Source organism: Podarcis muralis, chromosome 1 (genome assembly GCF_964188315.1).
Source record: "Podarcis muralis chromosome 1, rPodMur119.hap1.1, whole genome shotgun sequence".
In the NCBI taxonomy this organism is placed as follows: domain Eukaryota; kingdom Metazoa; phylum Chordata; class Lepidosauria; order Squamata; family Lacertidae; genus Podarcis; species Podarcis muralis.
In genome coordinates this window covers 48,381,873-48,406,654 of record NC_135655.1, presented here as the reverse complement: position 1 = coordinate 48,406,654, position 24,782 = coordinate 48,381,873, and the positions used below count along the sequence as shown (strand labels likewise).

Sequence of the window (24,782 nt, the reverse complement as noted above, 5' to 3'; positions counted from 1 at the left end):
CGCCGGGCGGCCAGCACAAGAGACAGCTCCTCGCCCAGAAGGAGGAGGAGCCTCGCTACCATCGAGTTGGTCGGAAACTAGAGCGGAAGGCAGGCGGGAGGACGGTGGTGGCCGTTCTGCGCGCCTGCTGGGGCGTTCTCGTCGCTCCCTGGAGAGGGGGATGGCGGAGGAAGAGGGGTACCTGGCCCTGTCCGGGGAACGCATCACGCTGCAGCGCCTCCACCACAGCGCCTCCTGCCGGGAGTTCCAGGTGCGCTGCCCGAGGCTGCAGCTGCGCTCGCTCAGCGCCGTCACGTGCTCCGTGTGGCTGGTGGCCTACGGGCTCTTCGTCCTCAGCCAGGTACGGAAGAGGCTTTGGCCGCCTTTTGCCTACGGGCTCCGCCACGTGCCGGTACCTCGGGGACGGGGACTCCTAAAGGTCCCGTTTGAGGGTTGCCCCCAAGTATTACATCAGCCACTTCACCCCGCGACTCTTCCGCTCCCCTCTTTCCCGACCCCCGTGTATGGCAGTGAGTTCCATTGAATCCAATGGGACTCACTTCCGATTCACGGTGCATAAGGGTTGCAGCCATGCAGCGCAACTCTTTGTGCGCAATTGCTCAGAAGGCGCCAGGCAGAGACTTCTTAGTCTCTGTCGACTTAGGCAGCTAGAGAACAGCATGCTTGACTAGATCCAGCAGCGCTGTTCTTTTATGCTTCTCCAGTTTTGAGATGCGGTTAACCAATGGAGTTTTCAAAAGGGGTGTGTAGCCATTTTTGCACATTAATCTCCGTAGTAACTATGAATAGGGACGCGGGTGGCGCTGTGGGGTAAACCACAGAGCCTAGGACTTGCCGATCAGAAGGGCGGTTCAAATCCCTGCTCGGTCCCTGCTCCTGCCAACCTAGCAGTTCAAAAGCATGTCAAAGTGCAAGTAGATAAATAGGTACCGCTCCGGCCGGAAGGTAAACGACGTTTCCGTGCGCTGCTCTGGTTTACCAGAAGTGGTTTAGTCATGCTGGCCACATGACCTGGAAGCTGTACACCGGCTCCCTCGGCCAATAAAGCGAGATGAGCGCCACAACCCCAGAGTCGGCCACTACTGGACCTAATAGTCAGGGGCCCCTTTACTTTAACTATGAATAAGTTCCTTCTGCTCGCCAGCAACCCTATCCCTAACAGTGTAGACCTGTGCATGATGCTTACTTGGAAAAAGTCTCAGTAGGCTTAGAAAATTGCAGTAGAAACCTCTGACTTTGTGGGATTCTATGGAAGATCTAGTCCTGTTCCTAGAATAGTATTTATCTCTGACACATAAATATTATCATAGCTCTAGGGAACCGGAGTCTGTTAGTAAATGGTAGAAATGAATGAACAGTCGTATTTAGATAATATTTGGTGTATTGAAGGGAGGATTCCAGGCCAATGGAAAAATACAGGCTAAGCTCCCTTTCCAAGCCAAAGCCTCACCTCAGATAGAGGCTGTTAACATGACAAAAGGTGTTTATGGCCCATCCCAGAGAAATCCTTGTCTGTGCAAAACAGTTGCTATGCTTACTGTGGAGCAGATAAAGGTTTAGGATTAAAAAACGGGGGAGGGGGCAGGCTATGCTCACAGGAAATATGTGCCTTTTAAAAACTAGGCTTGGAATACAAGACAGATGGGGAGGTGTTGCTTGGAGCAGGGGACAACTGGGATCAAGAAAGGAAGTAGGGAGAACACCATGTGGGGGCTGAAGGACAGCAGCTATGAGAGCTGTCTGGGAAGCAAGAACAAAGGGATGGTGCTTAGGATGGCTCTGGCTGCACTACTGGGCTGCTGTGAAGAACAAGCTGCTCTTGAAATGACAATGCTGTAAGAGCTACACCCCTTTCATATAAACTCAGTTGTAAATATGTGTAATTAAACCATATTTCTTAAAAGACACTATAGTCTTCACCGTATTTTGATTCTCATCAGAAACACGGCCTTGAGTGAGCACCTGGAACCTTTGGAATCTCATGCACTGCTTTGGCAGAGATTGGGGATGGCGTGCAACCTTTGTAACACTATTTCCTAAATTAGTCCAAGTACCTAGAAGCATGCAGCCTATCATGCAGAGAATAGAGTACCACAGCAAAAGAACAGGAGAGACCCTATTGTGTATCTTTCCAAAGTGTTTTAAGAAAAAACTGCTCCTTTCCCCTTATGGGGTATCCAAGAGCCCATATAGAGTTCTTATGTAGGTTCTCTATTGGTAGGAGAAAAATACAGTGGTACCTTGGGTTACAAACACTTTGGGTTACAGACTCTGTTAACCTGGAAGTAGTACCTTGGGTTAAGAACTTTACCTCAGGATGAGAACAGAAATCGCACGGCGGCAGCGCAGCAGCAGCGGGAGGCCCCATTAGCTAAAGTGGTACCTCAGGTTAAGAACGGTTTCAGGTTAAGAATGGACATCCGGAACGAATTAAGTTCGTAACCAGAGGTACCACTGTAATAGAGGCCAACCAGAGAATATTGAGAAGCAAAGCAGCTAGTAAGCCTGATCTTTATTAAACTCTTGTAACAGGGTGAACACCCCACCAAAGCAGGAGGGAGGAGGGACCCAGAACATTGGTGTGCAAGCTCTTATATAGACTTTTGGAATTGCCTACTCTGTAGCTTAAGACCACCCCCACCCCCAAACATCATACATACATCACAGAAAGAGGTGGTCCCCAGCAGAAATTTGAGTGTGTTGCTTCTCTCCTGTCTGCCAGGATACCTGATAGTGTCTTATCTGATTGCCTTTTCTGTGCCCTATTGTGTATCTTTCCAAAGTTAAGTATGTTTAGGTGTGGGATCCAGTATTGCCTTTCCTTCTCTGCTCTCTCATTCCTGGATTTAGAAAGAAGATTTTTGAAAATCTAGCATGGACTGATTGTAGCAGCTTGTAAATTTACTGCACATTCTCAGTATAAGAATGTGCATGTTTTAAAATAGTAGACAACAGGTAAGCTAGACTACAATTCTGTATACATTTACTTGGGAGTAAGTCATATTGAGCTTCAACAACCTCCTCTATAAAAGAAGGTCAATTACTCAGAGACAGTAACTTTTTGAACTAAATAATATTTCTAAATGCTGGAAATAAATTCTGGGTTGTGTAGAGCTTTACCTAAGTATTCATATTCAGGGGGAAGTACAGCGCTTGCTGTGTAAGTTATGTTTACCCACCATGTCTCTGAATTGATCGGTTCAGAATTATTAACTAGGACTGCAATCCGATGGACAAATTTTTGGGAATGTCAACAGTCCTAAGGCTGTGCTGTAGCTTACAAAAAGGGATATGTCAGGAAGATATTAAATTACACAAGAGTATTCCAGAAACAAAGAAGTACATGAAAAAACCCTATATGTTCTTTTTAGAAAGATAAAAAAGTGAAAAGCTGTCCTGTGGTTTGATATGTTCAAAAAATGGTCTTCTGTCCCAGCATAGTCTCTAAAATATCTCATTTCTCCCTATAGTTGTTAAAGTTGGTGCCTTTTTATATTTTTTGGTACCCCATGTTCTTACATTATACTGTACTAATGGAGTTTACATGTGCTTTTAAAAACATAATTGATTTATCTTCATTTACCAATAATACATATATGAACAGGAACCATTAAAATACAATTAGATAAACAGTGCAGGTGAGAGAGGTGAAAGTCCATTCTCTTTGTTTTTATATTTATCTATGGAAAGACTATTAGATGTCCAGGCCTCTTTTCTGTTCATTACACTACTTCATAAGATTAATCTATGATTGATTTTGTTTCCTTTCCCCCTCTTTATCTCTAAGCATAAAGATGATTATACTTAACCTTTTGACATGAAGGGCACATGCATAATGCACAATTCAATTACTGTGTATTTATTATCTCATTCCATATTGTTCAATAGCTGGAATGTTAGGCTGCTTCAAGTTTCTTTGGAAGTTTGACATGATCATGTCTTCAAATCAGTAGTTGAGAGAACAGGTCAGTTAAAGGATTTGGCCTAATGTTCTTGACTTGGTTTCTATTACAGAACAGTGCGGTGCTCTCTGCTGCTATATTTGTCACACTGATAGGCTTGCTTGTGTACCTGCACTTCGTGAAAATTGACCAGGAGTCTCTGCTTATTGTTGGCTCACTTGGAATACAGATGACTTCATCCTATGCATCTGGCAAAGAAAGTACAACCTTTATAGAGATAAACCAGGTAAAAGATGTGGTCATCAATGAAGCCATCTATATGGTAAGCCTAATATGCCACTTCTTTTACTATGCTGCTGATTATCTCATTTCTTAAGCAACCAGAGGGCTGCTTTTTTTTTTTTTGGTCTGGAAAGGATTTTCCCATGTCAGATGCCAAGGGCTCTGTTCTGTTCTTCAGGACCAGCTGACCTTTCCCCTTGAAATGAAAGAACTCTAAATGGAATCTCACCAACAGATCTCAGTGGGAGAGGGATGGCTGCAGACCTGGCCCAACTGTGTGTTGGGGTTAAGTTCTTAATTCAGTGGGCAGATGGGTGGTGGGGCCAGAAACTTCTTTGATTCTCTTCTCTGTTGGTTAAAAAATACCGGTAATTTATAAGGTGGCTCAAACCTAAGGAAACCTTACTGGCCACTTTAGGATATCATTATCCTTTCTTGAAGAAATTATCATCCTGATAAAGATGTGGGTAGCGATTTCTTGTACCAGGGTTGTAATCTTATAATTGGTAGCACAGAACAACTTTCTCATTGTTATATTTGTGTGTTGTTTGTTTTTGTAGCAAAAGGTTATCTATTACCTGTGCATCCTTCTCCAAGACCCCGTGGAACCTCATGTTGTTTCAGAGGTAGTACCATTGTTCCAGGTGAGTCCATCAAAGTGCACAGGAGTGTTAGAAATGGTAGAAAATATTTGTTAGGCCATGTAGACTCTTGACTGTGGCCTCTTATTTTCAGAACTCTGCAGTGCTACACAACACTTTTTTACGTGATCTTCCTTTCAATCCTGGGTCCAAGAACATAGAGTGGCTGTTAGTTTGTAATTCAGTGCACCTTAGACGCAGCAGTGACATGCTCAATTGAGCATGGATTAACTGCTGAACTTTCTGGATAGTTGATCTTGCCCAGGTAGGTGGGGCAGTAACCCTTGTCACCCTTTGGTGCATTTAAGCCCTTGCTTTTCTCAGTTCTGTCAGCTCTAAAGAATACAATTTACCATCTCACTGAGCCAATTAACACTTCTATAAGCACGTACTAAATTAACCTGTTTTTCTATGAAACTCAGTGGCAACCTTCAATAAGAGAGCTTCCAAATGGACTTTACACTAAGAGTTGTTTTCAGCAGCTCAAAAGGCATTAGGACTCAGAGAGCAAAGGGTGGGTGGGATGGAGTGGGAAATTACTGCAGAGGTGAGGAGTTAAATACATAAATATTTCTTAGTTTTTGGCCCAGCTCAGTAGCAGTAGAAAGTTATAATTTTATGCCCTTTCTATTGTGTTAGCATGGGTGGTGTTCTAGGCTACTATTTATTTTGTGGCTGACCAGATCAGTGAAGACATAGTTTGGATAAAACTTAAGAAGTTAGGCCTTTTAAAACATCACTGCTCTGATCATTCAGACTAGTCCCTGCAGCAGTGGATGTTCTTCAGAAAGGGCGACCCTGTTTCTCCACCCCTGTCCTCCACATTGCTTATATCCATACATTTTTACTTACAGAGAATGGAGAATTCATTTTCCAGCTTGTTTTTGTCCATCATCTCAAATCAGCCGATAGGCTCTTTGAAATCCTAGCCAGCAGCAAACCAGGGACATATACCCTGTCTCCAGAAAAGAAACAAAACAAGCACATAAACAGAACATATATGTAGCATTTTGGTGGGGTGGCTGGTCCCTCCAAACTGGCTGTTCTGCCTTCCTCTCTCTCTACTTTTGTCAGTATAGCCAATCAGGGAACTTGGATTTACATAGAGGAACTTGTAGAATTAAAGATAGGGTGGGACTTTGTGTGTCAGGTGTGTTTGCCTGGGTTCAGTGTGTCTAGGTGCATGTATGAGAGAAAAAGGTGAGAGTGTGTCAGGTGTATGTGCCAGTGACAGGTGAGTGTTTGTGTGCACCAAGTGTGTGTGACCGAGTTAGATGTTGATGTTTACATTTATGCGAGCAATCTCCCCTATTTTGTATGTCATTTTCACTAATATGTGCATTTTATGCACACTTTTCTCTAAGATGTGCATTTTTGTAGACATTGGTTGAGGAATTGCATAGCAAAATTCAGAGTAGTGTGAATTTCAAAATATAGCTGTTTTGGTTTGTGTATTTTGTTCAGTAAGTGGGAATTCAGTAGGTTCACATTAAATGCAAACAAAATCAAATTTCTCCCCCATCCCTAGATGAGACCTTTTTTTTTTTCCCCTCCTGTAGCCATGCTGGCTTTGGGTGAAGCCTCCCTAATCTTTCAGCTTCAATTGCAGTTCTTCAGCCATTTGAGTCTCTCTTGTCTCCTTTATATATAGAGCTCCAAGCCACGTCTAGACTGCCTTGTCCAAGTATACAAAAGCTGCCAAGAAATCCTGGAACAGAGGAAGACATATTGACACCAGTTTTTAAAGTGAATTTATCTGGGTAGAAAACTTGCTAAGATACCAAGCTTTTCTTAAAAAAATAGTTGAGAAGGCACTTGTTGCAAGCATGTTAATGGATTTGACCATGTGGATAACTAGATGGCCATGGATTCTAATGCACCAGAGAACTGAAAACTTCTAGTGCTTTCATGGGCAAGGACTGAGTATGTAATCCTGAATAAATGTTATGGTGGAGAAATGGCTAAACTGGGCCCCACATCTTTTTTCAACATGACGTAAGAATGATTATAAACTTTCTGTAAATAATTAACTCTACCATGTGAATGGAAATCTACAGGGAAGGTTCAGCAGAAATGGGATGGACAGGGAAACTGCCACGTTAGTACAAGTATATGGAAGATGGGAAACTGAGAACACCATTACATTATTTTCTAAAATCAATTGTGAGATCTTCAGTGTCTGTATGATATTCTTACTTATGCACTTAGGTTTGTCATTAGCAATTGATATTATGTGATACAAATGCCTGCTAAACAAATCCTTTCACTAGTTGTTTTAGAAGCATTTTGCTGTACCCTGTGTTGTAACAAGATAACCTGTGTTTACGAAGTTCATATGTTGTAAGGGACATTTTCCAGTACACATGGAAGATCTGGCCAGAGTCTAGAGAACCTCACATCTATCTTAAAAGAAAAACAGACCAGACAACTGCTTTTGAAATTCAGGGAAATTTCAAAGCACTTGGTCATAGGACATGAAGAGGGTGCAGAACTGCTTCCTCCCAAGGAAAGTGTCAAAAGTCATGCTGGTCTCCCACAATCCCTAAGCTTAGCTACCTGAATTGTTGGTTGGAAATTTGTCAAATAGTAAATGCCATTCCCTTATTTAGTGTGTCCTACTGCATGTGCTTTGGGCAGGAAACAACACTGATAATTAAGAGACCCACTGTATAAGAATACTATCCTGAGTTAAAACCATCCCAAATCTACTTTGTCCAGGCTAAAGAAGACCCCCCCCCCAATGCCACATAATATTCAGGCATGGGTTTTGGCAAGTCTTCAAATCAAGGGAGTTGCACCTTTGTGGAATAGGCACCAAGAGAACCCCTCTCATCACAATTTCATGGTACAAGTTTGGTGCACAGACTGCATGGGGTCAAGAGAGCTACTTGAATAGTTCCACAAATGCCTGCCAGATTTCAAAGAAGTGCCATCATACGAAGAGGCCGCTGATGGAACTCATGTTCAGTTTCCCCTGTTGATTTCTAGGCAAAGAAGTACATTCTTACTGAAGGAATGTATTGTAGACTACAGCTCTCTTGTTAAAATGTGGAAGGAACTGGTTTGATATCCAGCTGCAACTGTTAAAGCTGCTCCACCAGCAGAAACCCCCTTTATTTCAGTAAGACCTTTTGTGTTCAACTGAGAGGAAATAGGTCCCTGTGTTTGGCATAGAATGTTTGCTGCATCTGCTTACACCATCCCAAAAGCTAGGTAAGAAATAAAACAATGAAAGAAAAATCTCCTGCTTTATTGATAATCATAAGTTTATTAGCTTCACCATCATTGCATTGCATTACAGTACATCATAGTTTTTTATGTACAAAACAGTAGTTGTGAAAACAAAGTCTTCTTTTTCACTGTTGTGCTATAGCAAATTTCCAGCTAGGGGCACAGGGCAACTGAATTTTATAAACTTTGCTAGAGTGGAGTCCTACAAATCTGTTATGGTTTCAATAGACAGTTTTCTGAATGCCAATAAGCTATAAATATATAGTAGCATCATAGTCTCTGCATCAGAGGAGAGAGCTGGATTCAGGTCTCACTGGGATCCACTAGTAAGCTGCTATATTTCAGCTGCAGCCTCTCATCTAACACGGGAGTACTGTTGGGCTGTTACTGTAAAATGAAAATCTGCAGCATTAATGAGAGTATTGGAGCATACCTAACACTATCCATGGAAACAAGCCAAAGATAAGTATATTTTCAGTGGACAGTTTGGATTTGATTGTACAGTGTTCTCAACCCTCTAACACTAAACACATTACTTTGAAGCAAGTAAGTTCTGTTGAAATACAGTGGTGCCTCGCAAGACGAAAAGAATCCGTTCCGCGAGTCTCTTCGTCTTGCGGTTTTTTCGTCTTGCGAAGCAAGCCCATTAGCGGCTTAGCGGGCTTAGCGGATCAGCTGATAAGCGGCTTAGCGATCAGCTGTTAAGCGGCTTAGCGATCAGCTGTTAGGCGGCTTAGCGGATCAGCTGATAAGCGGCTTGGGGGAAAGGGGGGGGGAGGAAAAAAACCCTGCAGGAACTCGCAAGACATTTTCGTCTTGTGAAGCAAGCCCATAGGAAATTCGTTTTGCGAAGCACCTCCAAAACGGAAAACCCTTTCGTCTAGCGGGTTTTCCGTCTTGCGAGGCATTCGTCTTGCGGGGCACCACTGTAGATGGAACATACATTCCAACTTTTGCCACATAGTTTGGAAGTAAACGGTGTCCAAGTGTGGTAGACTACTTCTGATCTTTGCTCTCACAGTAAGTTTCAAGTACAGTAGGAAAAATTCACATCCTCAGGTGGCCACAACTCTTTCCACAAATATATATAAAACCAGTCAAAATATAGTTGTTGAGGACAGACAACCAACAGCTGTAACAGCAATCAGGAAAAATGGCCTCAACCAACATGAAAACAATTATTGGGAGCAAAGAGAGATTTTTAATAAAAAATTGTAACTATTTCACTAGCCCTCACCTGTTTTTAAGAGGAACCTTAAAAGGATCCTGTCCAAATATATGCATGGTCTTTTTAAAAAAGGTAGAATCATAGAATCATAGAGTTGGAATAGACCACAAGGGCCATCGAGTTCAACCCCCTGCCAAGCAGGAAACACCACCAGAGCACTCCTGACATATGGTTGTCAAGCCTCTGCTTAAAGACCTCCAAAGAAGGAGACTCCACCACACTCCTTGGCAGCAAATTCCACTGGTAACAGGATGTGAACACACCTTCCTGCCAGTTGACAGGCCATGTAGATAGAATCTGATGTATGGTTTTAGGCTGCTGCTTTGCTTCCAGATGTGCACTTTGCTGAGGTTGCAGATTCAGATGCACAGATTATTTGAGCTTTATATGCCGATAACCCAGCAAGGGGATCTGCGTGGGTGGGGCTCTTGTTCTTTTGGGACAGAAGTGTTTCCTTTGTAAGGTTTTGGTACACTCAACAAGTGCCCAATGGCTTCTCCATGGATGCTGGAGAACGGCCATGCAGATCAAATAAAATAACAATGATCTGCAGATCCTTATTTTTGTTATAGAAATGTGGATTATTCAAGAATGCAGTACAAATCACATTATAGGTATACATTTTTACAGGAAAAATAATCTGAACAGCAATGCCTATCATCGATCTATCAGCTCTGTCATAGGTGATTATTGGAAGGAGAACACTTATTTTTAAAGGCAAGATGGACAGCATTTAGAAATGTATTTGTTTGCTAACCACTCCCCTTTGAAGGAAGCAGGAGTTCCAAAGATAAGTATTGCTAAAAAAAATAAGGTTTTTTGTGTTAAACAAAGCCATAAGCTGGGAGGCAAAACAACATCAGATGCCTTCCCATTTCAAAGTGGTCCTAGTACAAATGTCAGTAGTGAACACATCCAAAAATAAATACAATATAGTGGTTCCAACATTTCAAAGCATACACCTGAGATTATGCATCATAAAATGCACCTCTATGGCAAGAGCCAAGGGATTGTCCTTGTGTAATGCTATGGTACAGTATCTATCTAGTATAATATATGAGGGATGTTTTCTTGCAATCATTCATGTTTTTGCCAGTTCCTCCAAAAGCACACTACCTGCATTTTACTATAGTTCAAAAGTAAACATGTTAAATTATTCCACCCTAATGCTGTACCATGTATGGAAACTCCAAATATGGATTGAAAATGTTTTAGTCAAAGTAGTTTCTTCCCCCCCCCCCCCCCATATTCAGAAAGTCTAGGTACTATGTGTGCAATTGTTCAGCTACAAGGAAATCCTTTGGATCATCAAAGGAAACTTCTAATACTAAACAGCCATTCCTTAAGTATCCCCTGCATATACGAAGAAGTCATTCTGCAAATTGTCCAGGCAACTTTTTCTATTGCTGAATTGATCTTACCATTAGTACTCTTATAATCTGTTTCCAAATATTTAATCCGAGACCATCTTCCGCCCATGGTATCATTTCCTAGCCATGAGGCACAGGATGCTCAATTGATTTCACACATATTTTTTGATATCCTTTAAATAATCTTAAAACTTTCAATATACTCCTCATGCGTCCTGATCCTATGCATGCTTACTTGCAAGTAAGTCTCACAGTTTAATGGAGCTTACTCCCAATTAAGTATGCACTGAATCCAGCCTTAGCCTTCTTTTGTTTTGGTTAAACATGCCCAGTTCCTTCAGCCTCCCTCTACAGGATTTGTTTCCCAGACCCTGTGACCATCCTTGTAAGCCTTGTTTCCGTTATGTCAGCATGATCTGCATTCACTGTGTTGAACACAGCATTCCACCCAAGTTCTTTCCAGTGCCAAATTTTTTTGATACTTCTACTTTACAAGTCTTTTGCTAAGAATTCAATTATATATTATAGGGGAAATGGAACTGCAGCTGTACCTGCAAATGGGGACCCCCATATTAAATTCTCTCCTGTAATGTGTAATATTATTCATCATGTGAATCACCACATGGTGAATTTCCCCACTGCTCCACATTATTGGCTGCCACTAGTGTGGGCACCTTCAAATGGCAGTGGCCATTTCTGCCACAATACCACAATGTTGACTTATGTTTATACTGGTACCCTTGGAAACTTTTAGATTTATCTTGGACATACTCCAGCTGCCCAGTTAAGATACACCTAGCCTTCTTATATCTTGTGTTTCCCCCTTTGCAACATGGGCACTTGTTCACATACTTCCTCTTTTTTACTTACTGTCTGACACTTCAGCATGAAACCATTTCCCATATTTAGCTAATCCATTAAAGCAGGAATGGGCAACCTCTGTATTCTTTAGGTCACTCCAGACTGTGGTCCAGACTATCTCAACAGCCTTGCAGGCACTCAGGGTCAATGATAAGGTCAGCACCATCTAACAGCAAGGATTCCACATTTGCAGATTTAATACACATTTGTGTATAACTGAGGCATTATTGTACAAGACCCAAATAGGTGTAAACATCAGAAGTGTGGAACACCACTGTATCTCACAACTTTTGAAAAAAATATGTTTTCCTCATGGGGGAATGTATGGACAAAATGTCTATCATACCTTGCACAAAAGTTGGTAGGACTATTGGGATCCAGACAGTATTGCTTTTTGGTCCTGGGTATCCCTGTGTTAATCTATATCAAGTCCTCCCAGCCAGTTCCTCACATCTTTAGAGTACTATATAGTATGCATGTGAAAAAAAGGTACAAAAGTAATTGGCTCCAGGGTACAACCTTCAACGTAGCTATTTCCTTTTCTAAGCCCTTTCTTTACAACCAATAGTTCTCCCCAGTCAGGTGTCTCTCCTCACCCCCACCCCCACCCCCACCCCCACTTATGCAGAACAAAAGTCCTTGCAGTTGGGGAAAAGCACATATTTCCCCTCCTCAGGCTCTTTTTCAAATAATATATTTTTCAATATATTATTCTAGTTGCCCACATATTATGTGAATTCACTGATCCAGTGTGTTCGACAATGCCATTGTTGTCAGTCTATCATCTCAGGATGTTTGCACTTGAAATAATGTCTTAAGGAATATGGTACATATTCATTTACCCAGCACACTTCAGAAGATGAGGTAGGGAAACAAAAGGTTTGGGGGCAAATAGGATCTTAGATAAATAGTGCTATTTTTGCAGGGGAGAGTAGGAAAGGCAAGAGAGTAAAAGTTGGCAATCAGGTGAAGACCCCAAACCAAGCTTTCTGTTCTGGGAAGTTTGCAGGTCAATAGCTGGTGAATGCATATTCAGGAAGAAATTAATAGCTGAGAAACTGATGATTAGTTTCTAATCATAACACATGTTTAGTAAGAAGATGAATGCTGTCAAAACTCTTGCAATCGGGAGTGAGGTCTGAGAGAAATCCTGGTTGCAAAAGAAAAAGCTTTGATACAGTTGAGTGTGCGTGGAATCAGCGAAGCCACCCAAAAAGATGAAACCAAGGGTGTGGTTTAAAAGTGGTTGAAGGCAATGACGTGTTATGCTAGAACTCTAGCAGGGACAAAGTGTGAAAGATACCCCTTCTATTCAAAATAAGTAACCCTACCCCCAGCTCTAGTTCTTAAAGGGAGAAAAGGCGTGTAGCTCTAAACAAGCCTCTAGGAAAGTTGCACTTCACCAAGGAGGTAGACCTGGAGTCTGCCTGATTAGCAGGGCACATAAGCAATGAAATCACAGCAGTCTTCAATTCACAGTGTGGCAGGACAACTCCGAAAGGCACTTGAAACAGGGCTTACAGCAGTGTAGGCCCCTTAGTGGTCCGGGGCAGAGAAGGAAATAAAGACCTGCTTTCAAGTTCCATGAGCTTCTTAGTAGATGACGTTCTCCATGGTGAACTGACACTCTGAGGAGGAGGCGTAGGAGACAGGTGTGGCGTCGATGATCTGTAGTTAATATAGCTGGCCATAAGGAGAGTCACTTCAGCAATCTGTTGGGAAGGTGAAAGGAAGAAAAAAAAAGTATTCCAATAAAATTGATTTTCTTGGACCAACTTGTAAGCTGACCTTTTGATACAATCACCCCATGCTATAAAATGGGACATAGCGCTATTATATAAACAGGTCCATCCAGCTCAGTTTTGTCATTTGTCAGTTTTGTCATGTGATTGGCAGCTGCACTTCACAGCCTTGGGCAAAGATATTTTCAAACTCAGCTACCTAAAATCCTTTAACCAGAGATGTCATGCATTGGCCAGTGTTCTTTGTTCAACTCACTGTGCATACGTGATGCATGTATGATTTATAATTTGAACATTTTGAGAGGAATTTTATTTCCCACAGAGAATAGGTGCTTATTATAACTGTAGGCCAGTTAGAAAGGATGTATGCTTTGGTGAGTCACACCTTTCTGTAGAAGAAAATGTGAAAAAGCAAATATCAGGTTTCTGATTTAATGCCCAGACTGAGTAGCCTAGTCTCAGGCCACACTTCTGAGATTTTACAGGGCATAAAACCCAGGATAAAGGTACTGCAGTGTTAATTATGCATTTAATAATGTAATTTAGATGTCAAACTGCACACAAGAGCTCAGGGAAGGCAATTTATGCACTAGGAATAATAGTAATATAATATATAAATAAGTAACTTCCTAAATATACATTTCCAAATTAAAAAGGTCTTTCTTCACCACATGGAACTTGTTGAGGCTTGGAAGAAACTTGGAAGGACCAACACTTCAGAGCTACCACTGCGTGCTTGATGCACCAAGAACACACACATATATCCCTTTTTCTTCTGGCCCTATCCAGAGAAAGGAACATCAGCTGCCTTCTGGGGTTTTATATTCAATGTATGTTCAATAAAAAAAAGAAATTCCCCACACTCTGCTTTGTACTCACCTTTACAGCTGCCATTGTAAAAAGTAGTTTTTCAGGAGTGGTTTTGCCAGAGCACCTGTCCTTCACTTGACTGACCACAACCATAAAGTCATCGTGACAGCCTCCAAAGGTCAGTACAGAAGAGTACGAGTAAGCCAGCTTTAAGTGCTTCATGTAAGCAAAGGATAAGATGATTAGGGACAATAAACTGCTACATAAGAGCATTGGTCTTCTACACCCTCCTCTAAACGGTTTTAGGAATTGTCTAAGCCTCATTCATGAATAGGTTTGAACAAGTCTCTCAGTCTGAATTTCTCAAATGAAATAATAATGACAGTAAAGCATAACAGAATGCCACACAAATGGTTAAATCATAAAATGTGTATAATCCAGTTTTGGTTTTTTTAAGTGCATGCCATGTTGAAGCAGCAGTTAGTAGTGTGACTTTAATGAACTGGAAGTCCATAAACTGAGAGCGGCTTTTTCTTGAAATCATCTGATTTCTCTCTTATTGCCTCTGGTTTTATTTGCCACTATCTTTCCTAAAGAAACAGTTTATTTTATAAACAGTTTATTTAATAAATACACCTGATTCAGCCAAATAAATTGTTTTGTCCTATTCTGTAATCAGAGTCAATGACAGAATGTACGCCCAGTTTCTGTCCTGCATGATTATTGAAATGTGGTTCTGGAGAAAAGAGCTGAAATTCCTCTGCCACTGTTTCTCAACATACCAAAGTATTATATTCCAGTATACTGATTCCATCTTCATTCACAGCTATCCAAAGTGGAGAGTCTTCCAAGGGAGAAGGTAGGACAGGCTGGGGAAATAAAAAGACACAGTAATACTGTTATAATGTCATGCTACCGTGGAGGGATAATAACAACTGATAAGTATATGTGGGATCATATTATCTCGTACACATTATTAACTATATCATATCTGTTGAAAGCCTGTATCACAGTGTGCATTACTGTTTTTAAGAAGATGCATGCTGGTTTCAGTTTTTTTAGAATCTTTAGGACAAGAGAGGCCCAGATTTATTACTGATGGTAAACTAGCATTTTGCTATTTCAAGGGAAGTTACATTGACTGCGGAAAGTGAATGGAATGCATGTTGTTGCCCTGATTTGGGGTTTTCTTTTTTTTGGGTAGTTTTAGTAGCACTTTGTTAATCAAACACCTATTCAGTATCTCCATACAAATAAATCTCCCGGTCCAACCCTGAATGGTGATGAAATACAGTAGTGTTGTAATAATTTCAAGCTGCTGCAGGAATAATATTAGGAGGGAAAAACAGGAGTCTTATATCAGGACAGACCATTGGCCTATCTAGTTCAGTATTGTGTACACTGAAAGGCAGCAGCTCTCCAGAATTTCAGACCAAGGCGAGAAGAAAATGGTCTGTCATATTGTCTGGAAAACTTCTTAGTTTCCATTTTAGCTCAATAAGGATTTTCACTGGCTTGCCTTAGATACATCGTAGGGCTGGATGGAAGTAACCCCATGAGCTAGCGGAAGTGAGCAGGACTCCTGCCAGCACAATGAAGCTTCCTTGCCCTCTGTGTCCACCAGATCTACTCTGGAGGGTCATGAGAAACCCCAGAACAGAGGGCGTGGGGAGGAGAGGAGAGATCAGGAAGCAGAAATGTTTGTGCTGACAGAATGATTAATGGCACCCTCCATTTGCTTAAGTTGTTATTACGGTAATAATTCAAGGGCAGTGGCAAAAAATCTTACTGCATTTATTATGTAAGTGTGTAAGTTTCAGAGAGGTAAAACTCTTGACAAGTAAGATTTGGATCATTTATCCTGCTTGTCTGCTAAAGCTAGTTTTCATTGCAATTTCCAAAGGCTATGTGATGATGTAGCGACCCCTAGTGGTAGGAAGACTAACAGCTTGAAAACACTGTCCCTTATCTATAAGGTAAAGGTAAAGGTACCCCTGCCCGTACGGGCCAGTCTTGACAGACTCTAGGGTTGTGCGCCCATCTCACTTAAGAGGCCGGGGGCCAGCGCTGTCCGCAGACACTTCCGGGTCACGTGGCCAGCGTGACAAAGCTGCATCTGGCGAGCCAGCGCAGCACACGGAAACGCCGTTTACCTTCCCGCTAGTAAGCGGTACCTATTTATCTACTTGCACCCGGAGGTGCTTTCGAACTGCTAGGTTGGCAGGCGCTGGGACCGAGCAACGGGAGCGCACCCCGCTGCGGGGATTCGAACCGCCGACCTTTCGATCGGCAAGCCCTAGGCGCTGAGGCTTTTACCCACAGCGCCACCCGCGTCCCATCCCTTATCTATACCGTATCCCTATTTAAAATAAATAAATAAACCCAGTGTCTTCCCAGCTATGACACAAAATCCAGTATGTTATCGCAAAATGATATTCTGTGGAATATAGTTCGATAAAACGTGTTTGTGCATAAAAACACAGCATTACCTTAGCAGGAAACAGTTTTGCTCCAAAAAGAGGCCATTTCCGAGCCACAGTCAAATGGATCCGAATGCATTCTTGCGGGGAGCATCCCTGCAAGGCCATCCACTTTGTAGCCAGTCGGTCAGCCAGCCGCCTATAGGAATAAGATCAATCTGTCACTTTTTTCAGCAACGGGCTTATAAAAATAGATACATTAATATAGTATCTGTCACCTAAAGGACTCAAAGTAATGCTTTTCAAAATATTAGGTGGTGGAGTCACTACAGTATAGCAAAAGAGTGCAGAACATAGCACTTTTCACGCGCAAGCCACCAGACTTTTGTTTACATTTCAGCAATTGCAAGATTTCACAAGTGGACACCTGATTCTGGAAGTTTGCAAAATGAGTCAGACATTATGCTTGGATGCAAAGTTTGCAAATCAACAAGGGTGTAGGAGCCCCAAGGCTCCACTTAATCTGCTACTGGAGACAGCAGCTGTTCCCACTTCAGAATGCTGTGCTGCTGACCCGGCACTTCCACACAGTCACTGTTTGCAGGTGGGATTCAGTCACATAGCAGCAAATACAATGAAAGCTGATTTGGAGCTCTTGCACAACAAACTCACTTCCCAGAAAGATCGGATTGTTGTTGTTTTTTGAGGTAGGAAAAATGAGGGGGAAATGCACTAGGAAGTGTGGGAGAGACTTGCTTTGATGCAACATTGCCTAGCCACACCCCCCCTGCAAACAATTCAGAGTAAACGCCCATCAAATAGCCAAGGTTATCCGATCTCTCAGCAAACAAATCAGGATGAATGATCACTGAACAGATCATCTGGAAGCATCCTTAACAAAGGGCAGACTCTGACGAAGAGCCTGCTTTTTTCTACCCAGAAAGAGGTGTCAAATTTTAAAAGCAGTGCTTTTCTTCTAGGGAAAAAAAGGTGCTGGTATTGCGTACTCTTTAGTACCCCCCACAAAGAAAACACTGTTTATAAGAGGTTTAACAAAAGGAACATAACTTTGAATCTACCTCTCATTTAAATCAGAACCAGTGAAGGCTGTGAATATCCTGTGTGAGTGTCTGGACGCAGTTGGAGGATGGATGGTGGCTAACGGATTGAGGTTGAATCCTGACAAAACAGAAGTATTGCCACAGGGGGAGAGGTGGGGGTGGGAGACTACCTGGTTTTGAATGGGGTAGTCATTTTGAAGGTGGGAGTCATTTTGGACTCATAGCTGTCCATGGAGGTCAATTCTGTGTCCAGGGCAGCTGTCTACCAGCTCCATCTGGTACACAGGCTGAGACCCTACCTGCCTGCAGACTGTCTCGCCAGAGTGGTGCATGCCCTGGTTATTTTCCGCTTGGACTAATGCAATGCTCTCTACATGGAGCTACCTTTGAAGGTGACATGCAAACTACAACTAATACACAATGAGGCAGTTAGACTGGTGACTGGAAGTGGCTGCCAGGACCATATAACACCGGTCCTAAAGGACCGTCACTGGCTCCCAGTAGGTTTCCGAGCACAATTCAAATTGTTGGTGCTGACCTTTAAAGCCCTAAATGGCCTCGGCCCTGTATACCTGAAGGAGCGTCTCCACCCCATCATTCAGCCCAGACACTGAGGTCCAGCTCCGAGGACCTTCTGGTGGTTCCCTCACTGTGAGAAGTGAAGCTACAGGGAACCAGGCAAAGGGCCTTCTCGGCAGTAGCACCCTCCCTGTGGAACACCCTCCCATCAGATGCCAAGGAGATAAAGAACTACACAACTTTTAGAAGACATCTGAAGGCTGCCCTGTATTGAGAAGTTTTTAAAGTTTGATGTTTTATTATGTTTTTATATGTACTGGATGCTGCCCAGAGTGGCTGTGGAAACCCAGCCAGATTGGCGGGATATAAATAACATCCTCATCCTCATCCTCAGTTTGAGAGAGTCAAGTTGGTATTATTTGAAGCTGTGAGTCTGTTTTCCTTTATAGGATGAAAGTGTGTGCTTTGTCTTACTAATCAGAATTTCTAAGTGATAGGTGTGTGTGCATCCAATGATAATTAAAGGTAAAGGTAACCCTGACCTAGGCCAAGTTGCAGACGACTCTGGGGTTGCGCGCTCACCTCGCTCTATAGGCCGAGGGAGCTGGTGCTTGTCCGCAGACAGCTTCCAGGTCATGTGGCCAGCATGACTAAGCTGCTTCTGGAGAACCAGAGCAGTGCACGGAAATGCCATTTATCTTCCCGCCGGAGCAGTACCTATGTATCTACTTGCACTTTGACATGCTTTTGAACTGCTAGGTGGGCAGGAGCTGGGACTGAACAATGGGAGCTTACCCGGTCGCGGGGATTCGAACCGCCGACCTTCTGATCAGCAAGCCCTATGCACTGTGGTTTAGACTACAGCGCCACCCGCGTCCCAGATCAATGACAATTAGCTAAACTCAACCCTTGTATTTGCATCTTATATTTAAATATAGAATTTTATTTTTAAAATAAAGTTCAAAAGAAAAGACTAAAAAGAAAAACGGCATATAACAATGCAAGATGAGCACTAGATAATATTTTATTTTTAGCTCAAAACTCCATATGGCAAAAAGCAGGCAGGCATGCTTACTCTTACCTTAGCTGCTCTGCAGTAGTGCTTTGCTTGTAGCGCTTGGGATAGAATTTGTCCAGGACCTGCTGGAGAAGATGTTGCATTTTGGAGTGGGATGACCTTCCAGGACTTGAGGGTACTGGCCGATCTAAGTCTCCATATTCCACCTTGGGGGGGGGGGAATACATCAAAACAAACAATTGTTTTGTGCAAGTGATTAGTGTGTGAGTGCTTCTCTCTCTCTCTCTCTCTCTCTCTCTCTCTCTGTGTGTGTGTGTGTGTGTGAATGTGAAAGGCAAGCAACTATCAGAGGCATAACAAATAAAGAAGCTAACGTAGAAGTTCTAAACAGTAGACTAGAATTCAGATTAACAACTGGGATCTGCTCCTTTTCAGGGTTCCATTGCCCTGTCATGCTTTCTTCTGGGAAAATTCATTCCATTCTCCCTCCTTGGTTTTCTGTTCCTACCCCCTCAAAAACTCAGTTTGTGACAAGTGCTGGATCAACATCTTAGCTGAGCCTAGTCATGTATTGCACTACAGGCAACTCCCCACTTGCATGGGGATTGTGTTCCTGGCTGTAACATGCGTCAAAGGGATGCGCAGAAGTTTGACCCACCCCATTCCACCCCTGTCTCCTTGCAGCACTGAAAACAGCACACGTGCCAGTGGTCACATGTGTGCCATTTGTCGGTGCCTGTAGTGGACCCTGCTGTGCTTTACCAGCTTGTAACCTACGCTGTACTGACTTCATCAAGAAAACTTTTAAACCTTGGAGGAGTGGTGGCATCACCGAGGCAAGATGGTGTTTTGATCCAAAATGAAGTCTTGCTCAAATTTTTAACAGCCCCAAGCAGGCTATGAGCTGCAGAATCGGAGGATCACAAAGCAGCACTCTGAACAACTGGTTTTCACCGCCATCTCAGATCATCAGAGAATCACAAGCCCAAGCAACAGCCGATTCCAATGTGGCTACCAGCGCTCAATGCAATGGAAAAAAACAACAACCCAGAGAGACCAGAAGCTCCATTTGATATGGCAGCTTTAGCTGCCCTAATTAAAAGAACTGCCCGAGGACTGGGGTAAAGCACTGATGCTGCTGAGAGGAGAGATTTTAAAACGCACCCAATCTCAGATGTTCCCACAATAGTTTTTCAAATAATCAAATGATGGGACAATCGCTACACCCAAAATTAGCCCTACTATCTTTACTCCTCGGATTAAGAACATAACCAATAAAGACCTTATCTTCCATTTATCAACTGCAGCTAGATAAGTGATTGTCAAAAATCAGAAAGCTCTAAATGCAAATCTTTTTTGAAGCCTGGATTTTGCAAGTATGGGACACTGTGCGTAAGGACAAACTCCATTTTCACAATAAGAATGTTGATCAGCATTGAGGGGGGAAGACTCACACTTTCTGTACAACAGGGTAGCCTTTTATTGACTTTGTTAAGAGAATCGAACATGGTTTTCACCCTGCATCAACTCATGGAGCATTATGAAGAGACACTTTCATTTGACGGCTATTTTTCTTTCTTTTCTGTACAACTGCTAAGTCCTGTTTTCTTTGTATGGGTATTTTTTTTTTGCTATTTGAAATTTAAAATCAATAATAATAATAATAATAATAATAATAATAATAATAATGATAATAATGATGTGGGTTAAACCACTGAGCCTAGGGTTTGCCGATCAGAAGGTCGGCGGTTCAAATCCCCGTGACGGGGTGAGCTCCCGTTGTTCGGTCCCTGCTCCTGCCAACCTAGCAGTTCAAAAGCACATCAAAGTGCAAGTAGATCACGGCGTTTCCGTGCGCTGCTCTGGTTCACCAGAAGTGGCTTAGTCATGCTGGCCACATGACCCGGAAGCTGTACGCTGGCTCCCTCGGCCAATAAAGCGAGATGAGCGCCGCAACCCCAGAGTCGGCCACGACTGGACCTAATGGTCAGGGGTCCCTTTACCTTTACCTTAACCACTTCTCCCACAGTGAAACCCACTGTAAGATTTGGTTGTGATGCCTATGAATGAATCTTCCTTATGCTTATGGAAACAACAACTTTTAAACCTCCAGTTGTGAACATTTATGAGTTCCAAGTCCAGGACATTGACCAGATCCAGACCTGCTTAGCTTCAGCAAGACCGTGTCTTGATGTGCATTTGAACCAAACCGTAGCCTTAGAACCACTGCCTACTCCAACATGCTACGTAGAATAGAGAACTTTATAGCGGTCACATAAAAATATTCAAGCTCTATCTGTGGTTCCTCTTCTAGCTTGAGGGAGGGCATGTGGTTTTTTCTGCCTTGGAACCACCAGTGACCTTATTGCTCCTTGATACCCACAAGCATGAGGGTTTGGCCACTCACCTGAGCCATCAAAGCTGCCATTTCCAGAGCCAGCTCCTTATTGACAGGGAATCTCCCACTGGCTATTTCCCCACTAATCTGGAAAGCCAGCAGCAATCGTTCTCGGTCCGTCTCACCTTTTGCTTGGCTTCGGAAATACAACCTAAATGGGTGAAAAATGCCAAAGAGGGAAAAGAAACACGCCAACCACACCTTAGCACAGCATCTAGACCTTGCTCAGTCTAAGTACAATGAGTCTTTACTTACAGCTTTAAAGCTAATGTCGTATCGGGGAGATTACTCAGGGCACAATCCCCAGGGAAGTTTTCCTGCACAGACCTGCACATCTCCAGTTAATTTCAAGGGAATATGTGGAGGGACTTCTCTATTTTGGCAGGGACTTCTCTATATTGCTATAAGGAAGCACACTTAACAGAAGCAATGGGTCAATGTTGCTTACCAGAAAGGAGAAGGGGAAGGGTGGCGCAAATGCACCAGCAGAGCCAATCCAGCCAATGTCAGTGCTTTTGCACCACACCAACCTCCCAGCTGCCTCACCAGCTCCCTCCTAGGAAGCAATGGCAGCTCCGCCCCACCCAGAAAGCCACATCTGGTACTTAACAGTTGAATAAAAACAACAGCCCTTTTACCACATCCAAAAGCATTTCCAATAGGACATGTTGATAAGTCCCAGTTAAGCAGCCTGAATTGGAACTTCTGCATCCAAATTTCAGTTAGGAGAATTTCCTCAATAATCCCCCCCCACAATTAATTTCAGTTCTAGTTAAATAACAGAAGTAAATATAAAGCTGGATCAAATCTTAAGCTCCACAAGACATAGGGCTGCAATACCAACCCAAGCCAGCAGTGGGCAGTACCTGTTTTTATACGTTAGTTTCACGATTCTCGTGCCACCTTCATATTTTCCAGGATTCAACTCTTTCAGAGCTTGCTCCCACTTTGAAATGACATCACAGATCTTTAAAAGATAACAATAAAGGAGACTGAATGAGGCTGAAGACAGATAGAAACTTCACGCTAGACATGCGTAAAAACAGCACAGGTCATAGGACAGTACTGCAAACCTGGGCTCATTTCAGTGAGACATGAATCCTTATAAAATACTGAAATTTGCAAAGGATTTAGAAATAAGCATACCCACTGTGATAATATTTGAACAGGGACTATTTAGAAGCCATGAAAAACTTTTAACTATTTCTCTGGACAACAAAACAAATAAATAAACAAGAGAGTCAGTGCCAACATATTTTCAATTAAATATTTACAGATGTGTATGCTGTATATATAACAAACAAAATATTCACCTTTCTTTCCATCAAAAATAATTCCATAACATTAGTCTAGTTAAATAATAATCCTTACTCAATACTAAAGTAAATACATGATAATATACTTACTCAGTTTATATTCAGTTAATGTGTTTGTGGGAGGGGCGGTTATTGGATTATATTGGTTTTTTGGGGTTATGTATTTTGTGTTCTCATCTGAGGCACTTGTTCATGTGCCTCCTCCACAAGATGTCCAGAGAGTGGCAAGACAAGAACAGGCCTTTTCTGCAGTGGCTCCCCGCTTGTGGAATGCTTTCCCCAGGGAGGCTCAACTAGCGTGCCAGGCAAAAACGTTCATCTTCTCACACGCCTTTGGCTAATTAAACAATCTATTGACTTTTAAACTGTGTGTGGCAGGGTTATCGCTTTTGTTTGTTACTGTACTATGTGTTTTTGTGTTTTTATATTGTAAACCGCCCTGTGATCCTCAGATGAAGGGTGGTATAGAAATTTAATTAATAATAATAATAATAATGAGTAATCATGCGTAATCACCTTCATAGGGCCTTGTAGGCAGTGTTCTAGATCCCTACCAGAAGGATCGTCTGTAAATAGGTAAAACCCTGAGTTTGACGACAGCCTCATTCCTGTCTCCTGGTTCAGCTGCTGCAAGAACTCATCCACGGTTGAGGAGCCATCAAAACCGACCACCTGAAATGAAACAGTTGAGAAACAATCATGAAGACAAAATCATTGCTGATGGGTGAGCACATGGACACAGTTTAGCTGTACAGATCCATCGGCAAGCATAACCCATGGCAAATTCTGTACTGAGGCGGAAGAGGACATAATGGGTCATTTTACCCAGCCTTGAAATCTTCTCAGTGTAAAGTCACCCAGCCCTCTTGTCTCACCTGGTAGGTTCCATTCATGAAGTGTACTGGGATGCTGAAGGGGAGTGAGTGGTGGTAGGGATTCCTCAGCAAAATGGACACGACCTCCATTCGGGAAGGTCTAGCTTCTCGCTCTCTAGCTTTCAAAGTGCGCTCCATTGATCTTCGACAGTAGATGGCATACTTGCCTATTTCGGTTCTAAATCACAGAATCGGGGGGGGGGGGAGTAAAATATGTTTCAGAAACACCCATTGCACTATTGCAATTATTGCTTTTTCCATAACTATCATGCTGTTGCATGTCACCAGGGGTTCCAGGTGCTCACCCAGGGTCAGTGTTTTCTTTTGGAAATGAGGCACAGCAGAGACTGTGGTGTTTTTATGATATATGGTTTATTCACACATATATGCAACCTGAGCCTGCAATGGAGGGCTTCACAGCATTAACACCCCCAAATGGTATTATTTCTCCCATAGCCGCAGCCATGGATTCAAAATTAAACATTTCTTCCATTAGCGAGAATAAGTTGAATAATAAATAATAATAATAATAATAATAATAATAATAATAATAATAATAATAATAATTTATTATTTGTACCCCACCCATCTGGCTGGGTTTCCCCAGCCACTCTGGGCGGCTTCCATAGAAACCAAAAATACACTAAAATATCACACATTAAAAACTTCCCTGAACAGGGCTGCCTTAAGATGTCCTCTGAATGTCAGGTAGTTGTTTATCACGTCCTATTAGATCCATTCATAAAAACTGACTCCAGTTTAACCCAAACAAGACAAGCACTTCACCTGGGGTCTGCATGCTGCTGTAGGTGATGCTTGAGATACCAAAGGAAATGTTGCTGAGGCAGGAAGAGAGGAGCGCAAAGAGCTAGTAATTGCCAGCACTGTGAAGAAAAACAGGGTTACTGTGAATAAAGCCACCATTTCTGTTGTCCCTGCCATTTATTCTCAAGACAAAAATATCATCTACCCAATTCTCCTGGATGGTTGATTCACACATCACAAATGCTACCGAAGCAATAGTTTTGAGGGAGGGAGCCAGTTTTGCAAAGGATATATACTAGTGTAAATAGATACAACTCTACCAGGGGAGCAGCAATTTGCTGAG

The 24,782-nt window shown here is 42.5% G+C and overlaps 2 protein-coding genes across 7 annotated transcripts in view; one reads left to right on the top strand and one right to left on the bottom strand.

The window, feature by feature from the left end:
* The first annotated feature begins 21 nt into the window (after positions 1–21).
* PIGH (phosphatidylinositol glycan anchor biosynthesis class H) lies at positions 22–8,065 on the top strand. 2 transcript variants are annotated; one of them, XM_028725681.2, is made up of 4 exons: positions 22–340; positions 4,015–4,224; positions 4,745–4,828; positions 4,920–5,339. In XM_028725681.2, exons 1-4 carry the CDS (start codon positions 161–163, stop codon positions 5,043–5,045), a joined length of 600 nt encoding a protein of 199 aa, XP_028581514.2. In that variant the 5' UTR covers positions 22–160; the 3' UTR covers positions 5,046–5,339. The 2 variants fall into 2 exon arrangements, with proteins under 2 accessions (XP_028581514.2, XP_028581521.2); XM_028725688.2 differs by lacking the exon at positions 4,920–5,339 and adding an exon at positions 6,477–8,065 and having other exon boundaries at positions 54–340.
* A 4,052-nt stretch (positions 8,066–12,117) lies between these two features.
* The window catches only part of PLEKHH1 (pleckstrin homology, MyTH4 and FERM domain containing H1), a 52,557-nt gene continuing 39,892 nt past the window's right edge, over positions 12,118–24,782 (bottom strand). For all 5 annotated transcript variants that reach the window (XM_028725583.2, XM_028725597.2, XM_028725604.2 and 2 more), the window contains exons 20-29: positions 24,461–24,558; positions 23,675–23,852; positions 23,316–23,471; positions 22,350–22,450; positions 21,493–21,634; positions 19,149–19,291; positions 16,557–16,686; positions 14,850–14,936; positions 14,137–14,283; positions 12,118–13,227 (exon numbers count right to left, since the gene is read on the bottom strand). In XM_028725583.2, the coding sequence (XP_028581416.2) occupies positions 13,033–13,227; positions 14,137–14,283; positions 14,850–14,936; positions 16,557–16,686; positions 19,149–19,291; positions 21,493–21,634; positions 22,350–22,450; positions 23,316–23,471; positions 23,675–23,852; positions 24,461–24,558 (1,377 nt within the window). In that variant the 3' untranslated portion in view covers positions 12,118–13,032. The remainder of the gene's footprint in view (positions 13,228–14,136; positions 14,284–14,849; positions 14,937–16,556; positions 16,687–19,148; positions 19,292–21,492; positions 21,635–22,349; positions 22,451–23,315; positions 23,472–23,674; positions 23,853–24,460; positions 24,559–24,782) is intronic.